The sequence below is a fragment of the Echinops telfairi genome, unplaced genomic scaffold, assembly GCF_000313985.2.
Source record: "Echinops telfairi isolate 266 unplaced genomic scaffold, ASM31398v2 ScPeMD7_60;HRSCAF=208, whole genome shotgun sequence".
NCBI classification, from domain to species: Eukaryota; Metazoa; Chordata; class Mammalia; order Afrosoricida; family Tenrecidae; genus Echinops; species Echinops telfairi.
Window position 1 is genome coordinate 18,221,462 of NW_022103958.1, and position 4,862 is coordinate 18,226,323.

The 4,862-nt window shown below is 51.8% G+C and overlaps 1 protein-coding gene across 1 annotated transcript in view; it reads left to right on the top strand.

Annotated features, from left to right (window-relative positions):
* CUNH11orf91 (chromosome unknown C11orf91 homolog) overlaps positions 1 to 2,081 on the top strand; it is a 2,393-nt gene extending 312 nt beyond the window's left edge. Inside the window, exons 2-3 of the mRNA XM_030885897.2 lie at positions 1 to 219; positions 1,317 to 2,081. The exon at positions 1 to 219 is cut by the window's left edge and continues 65 nt beyond it. Coding sequence (XP_030741757.1) covers positions 1 to 219; positions 1,317 to 1,402 — 305 coding nt within the window. The 3' untranslated portion in view covers positions 1,403 to 2,081. The remainder of the gene's footprint in view (positions 220 to 1,316) is intronic.
* Positions 2,082 to 4,862: the final 2,781 nt, after the last annotated feature.

Here is a 4,862-nt window from a genome sequence, read left to right on the forward strand (position 1 = left end):
CCTGGCCCTCCGGCCTGGCCTCCATCCCCTATGAGCCTCTGCGCTTCTTCTACTCGCCGCCGCCGGGGCCCGAGGCAGCCGCCTCATCCCTGGTGCCCGACCCCCCGACCCCCCGGCTCGCCTCTGCCTCCCACCCCGAGGAGCTGTGCGAGCTGGAGATCCGGATCAAGGAGCTGGAGCTGCTCACCATCACTGGGGACGGCTTCGACTCCCAGCGCTGTGCGTGACCTCCGGGCCCCGCCCCGCCACCCTCGGCTCCACCCCCTGGCTCCCCGCCCCGCCCCAGAATGTGGCCCGGGGCTCAGACTCCAGCCCCTGAGTCCCAGATGTCAAATCCAGCCCCCGGAAACCAGCCTCCTCCAGTCTAGATTTCAACGGACCCCTCCCCAGCCACAGATCGGGACCTCGGAAACCCTCGGTCCTCCAGGGAATCTTCCCCACCCCCCTACTCCTGGACCCTTTCAGTAAATCAAGACCCTGCGCCCCTAAACCTGGGATTCCACCCCATCCTGAACTGTAAACCTCCAGCCCTGTAGTCCCCCCCCACCTCAGAGGGCTGGAGTATGTCCCACACACCACCAACCACCCCTGTGGCCAGAGGTTAGCTAGAACTTTGCCATCTTAATCTGGGGCACTTGGCAGAGGACGTGGATGCAGATGAGGGTCAGTTTGAGGGTCCTGTCGGGGAAAGTAGGGACTGTGCAAAGCCCTGGAGGCCCACGGGCACTCACTGTACCCCTTTGTCATTCCATCAGCTCCCTGGACAACACTTGTTTTTACTTGACCACTGGAGAAGTGTGGGTGGTTCTAGAAAGACCACTCTCATGATTGTATAAAACAGGTTAAAGTGGCTCCCTTGCCACCAGAGGTGTCCCTAAGCTAGAGCAAGTATGACATGTCCTCTGGGCACCACTTGGGGTGAGCACCAGTGAACAGTTTCTATTGGCCATCGATCAGTTTTCATCACCTGCTGTGAGAGAGAGCTCACTCAGCATTGTAAAACTCACTGCCATAGGTTGCCTGCTACACCATGGGGTGGGAATGGACTATCCCAAATGCTTCCCTCACGTGGCCCCCCATTCCTTAGCTCCACAGCCATGGAAGGAAATCAGTCCCTAGAAATCTTAATTCTGTATTCTGCAACTGAATGTATTTGGCTGTTGGGGTGTTTTGTTTTTTTGTTTTTCCTTCTTCTTCCAACTTGGACTGCACATGGGTCTGGGCTCACATAGCGATCACAGTCGAACCCCACACGTCTTGCTTTGGAAGTAGAAGGAAAAAGGCTCAACCGCTGGCTTTGTTTTGTCCTCCTACAGATAAATTCTTGACGGCGCTAAAAGATGAGAAGTTACAAGGACTGAAGACCAGGCAGCCTGGGAAGAAGTCGGCCTCTCTCTCCTGAGGAGCTGCCCACCAGAGCCTGGGCAGCGGCCTCCTTAGGTGTTAGTGCTTTAGATAATGTGTCCCGTTTGTTGTCATTTCAAAGCTCAATATTTTTTGTTCTGTATTTACTGCGGTTCCTGTTGCTCCCACCACCTCCTGCACATACATACAGTGCCCATCCGTGCGTGGTAAACCTCTGGTTTCTCTCCTGTTTGTGCTGCTGCGGGCTCGGCTGGTGGGGGCGTTTACTCCTGGGGTCTGGAAGTGAAGCCCTCAGAGGCTCCTGAGCCAAGGGGAGAGATCTGTGGGCCCTCCTGGGAGGTGGCGCCAACACTGCCACAATCAGGCCGAAGCAGAAGGATGGGTAGGCCCGGTGGGAACTGAAAGAAGCCAAGCGGAAATGCATTTGGCTCTGCTGCTGTGTGTCTGCCCAGAAAGACTCTTTGAAGTCTGGAACAGTGGGGGTTTTCAAAGAAATTTCACCCTTGGAAATTTTCTTCCTTTTTCTAATGGCTTTTGGACCACACAACTCTCTAAAAACGGATCATAGCCATAGCTTTCCCTAGACATTTCTATACTCGAGACATATGAGTGCTTCTAGAAATTTAGGATGGGGGAGAGAGATCATAAATAGAAATCAATAAATTGGTATTCTTAGAAACGTTCTTAGCATTAAAAATAGAAATAAATAGGGTATTCTGAGCAGGTGATATGCTGAGGGAGGAAACAGGAGGGCGGGCCGGAGGAAGACGCGTAGGGTTTCTGGAATAGACTTTCTTGAGGAGAGAGCATTGAAAGCACGGCTTAAAGGAGGTGGAGAGTGACAGCTGTGTGGCTCCTTGCGGGAATGCTCCAGGCAGAAGGGCCTAAACCAAGGCCTTACGGTGGTAGCATGGTTGAGGGTCAGCACAAAGCCCAGCAGGAGTGAGGGCAGGGATGAGTGAGGGGAGAGTGGAGGGATGAGGGCAGAGAAGGGCAGCCTTGGTCAGGACTGCAGTGCCCACGCCTGACTGCAGGGGGTGCTGATACCCTGTTCTAGTTGCTTGTTGCCAAGGCATAGCAGGGGGACACGTGTCAGGTGAAAGCTGCTGGTTTCCGAAGCTCAGCATCTAATTAACCTGTGCACCAAACATGGTGCAGGCCTAATAGTCTTGGTGGCGCAACAGTCAAGTGCTCAGCTGTTCACTGAAAGGCTGGAGGTTCGGGCCCACCCAGTGGCTCTGCAGGAAAATGACCTAGCATTCTGCTCCAGTAAAGATGACAGCTCAGAAAACCCTGAAGACAGTACTCCTGGGTCACACGGAGTCACTATGGGCCCAAACCAACTCACAGGCACCTCACAACAGCAGCAGGGGTACAACAGCCGCAAAGATGGACTTGAATATCCAAACTCCATGAAGACGGCATGTTTTGTTCTGCTGGGCACGAAGTTGCAGGTGTCGGGGTGCACCGGAAGGGAACTGACACAGAGGCCAGACATGCCCTTGGAATATGCACGCTCTGTTCGACCCGAGGGAGCCCTTGAGCACAGGACAGGGGTTCTCAGCGGTCTCCCTCCTCCAGAAAGGAGCCAGCTTCCTACTGCCCCAGGCCGGCTGTTGCTAGAGCCGTGCCTTTTGTTCTCCCAGGAAACCCCAGTGAGGGGGCCTGGGGAATCTTATGAGGCAGTTAGAATGAGCCAGACACCAGGAAAACCCCATGCAGGGTTCAGGGTGGAGGCAGCTGGGTTTCCAATCTCCGCTCAGGGTCCCAACAGCCCTCTCCAGGCCTCACAAGAGGCCTCCTGAGAGCAGCCGCTCAGTGAGCAGCGCACCCAGTGTGTCTGCCTGAGGGAGCCACAGACCTACATCACATACTCTCACACCATCACCTTGTGGAGTATGGGTGGTGTGTTTGGATGGATGGAAATGGAAGCTCAGAGAGGTCAAACACACCAGAAGCATACCAGCCTGTGTGATCACGAGGTGCCGAAGGGATCATGTATCAGGCATCAAAGAACAAAAATTAAATCATTGTGAATGAGGGGCAGTGCAGATTGGGGACCCAAGACCCACCTGTAGGCAACTGGGCATCCCGTTACAGAAGGGTAGCGTGGAGGAGACGAGCCAGTCAGGGAGCAGGGTAGCAACCATGAAACATACAACTTTCCTCTAGTTCCTAAATGCTTCCTCACCCCCACCCCCACCCCCCCACTATCATGATCCCAAGTCTACCTTACAAATCTGGCCAGACCAGAGGATGTACACTGGTACATATAGGAACTGGAAACACAGTGAATCCAGGACAGATGATCCCTTCAGGATCAGTGCTGAAAGTGGTGATACCGGGAGGGTGAAGGGAGGGTGGGGTGGAAAGGGGGAACCATTTACAAGGATCTACATGCAACCTCCCTGGGGGATGGACAACAGAAAAGTGGGTGAAGGGAGATGTCAGACAGTGTAAGATATGACAAAATAATAATTTATAAATTGTCAAGAGTTCATGAGGGAGGGGGGTTGAGCGAGGAGCGAGGGGAGAAAAATGAGCTGATACTAAGGGCTCAGGCAGAGGGCAAATGTTTTGAGAATGATGATGGCAACAAATGTACAACTGTGCTTGACACAATGGATGTATGTATGGACTGTGATAAGAGTTGTATGAGCCCCCAATAAAATGATTTTTTTTTTAAAAAGCAGGTTCTTTCTTGATCTGCCTGTGACATCGACTCAGAGCAGAAGTGAAGCACACTATGTCTGCTGAAAGACCTGTTTTTATTGCGATAAAAATACCTACTACAAAAGTTGGCCTGCCTTGTTCTAAGAGTTTTGTGGTTTGGGGCTCTAATATTTAGGTCATTGATCTCTCTTGAGGTAATTTTGTCTAGGATGTGATGTGGGGTCCAGTTTAATTCTCTGGCATGTAGAAAGCCAGTTTCCTAGTAGCAGTTGGTGACAACACTATTTTTTCCCCGTTGAATATGGGCTTAATACTCTGGGCCGACTTTAAAGATGTAGTAAACGTCACATTCATGTGAACGTTGGACATTGAATAAGGAAAATAGAAGAAGAATGATCAATGCATTTGAATTCTAGTGCAGGACCACCGACTGCCAAAAGAACAAATATCCGTTTGGGAGGAAGTACAACCAGAGTGCTCCTTTGAGGCAACGATGGCCAGACTTTGTCTCACGTACTTTGGTTGTGTTGTCAGGAGAGGTCCGGCCCTGGAGAAGGACAGCATAGAGGGGCAGCAAAAAGAGGAAGCCCTGGACGAGATGGATGGATGCAGTGGCTGCAACAATGGGCTCAAACAGAACAGTTGTGAGGATGGTGCAGGACCAGTGTTTCACTCTGTTGTACATAGCATCGCTGTACTAGTCCAGGCTGACTAGAGAAACAAATTCATAGACCCTCGTATGTGTATAAGAAAGAGCTTGATATAAAAGAACAGTATATTGAGAAAACAGCCCAGTCCAGATCAAGTCCATAAATCCGATATTA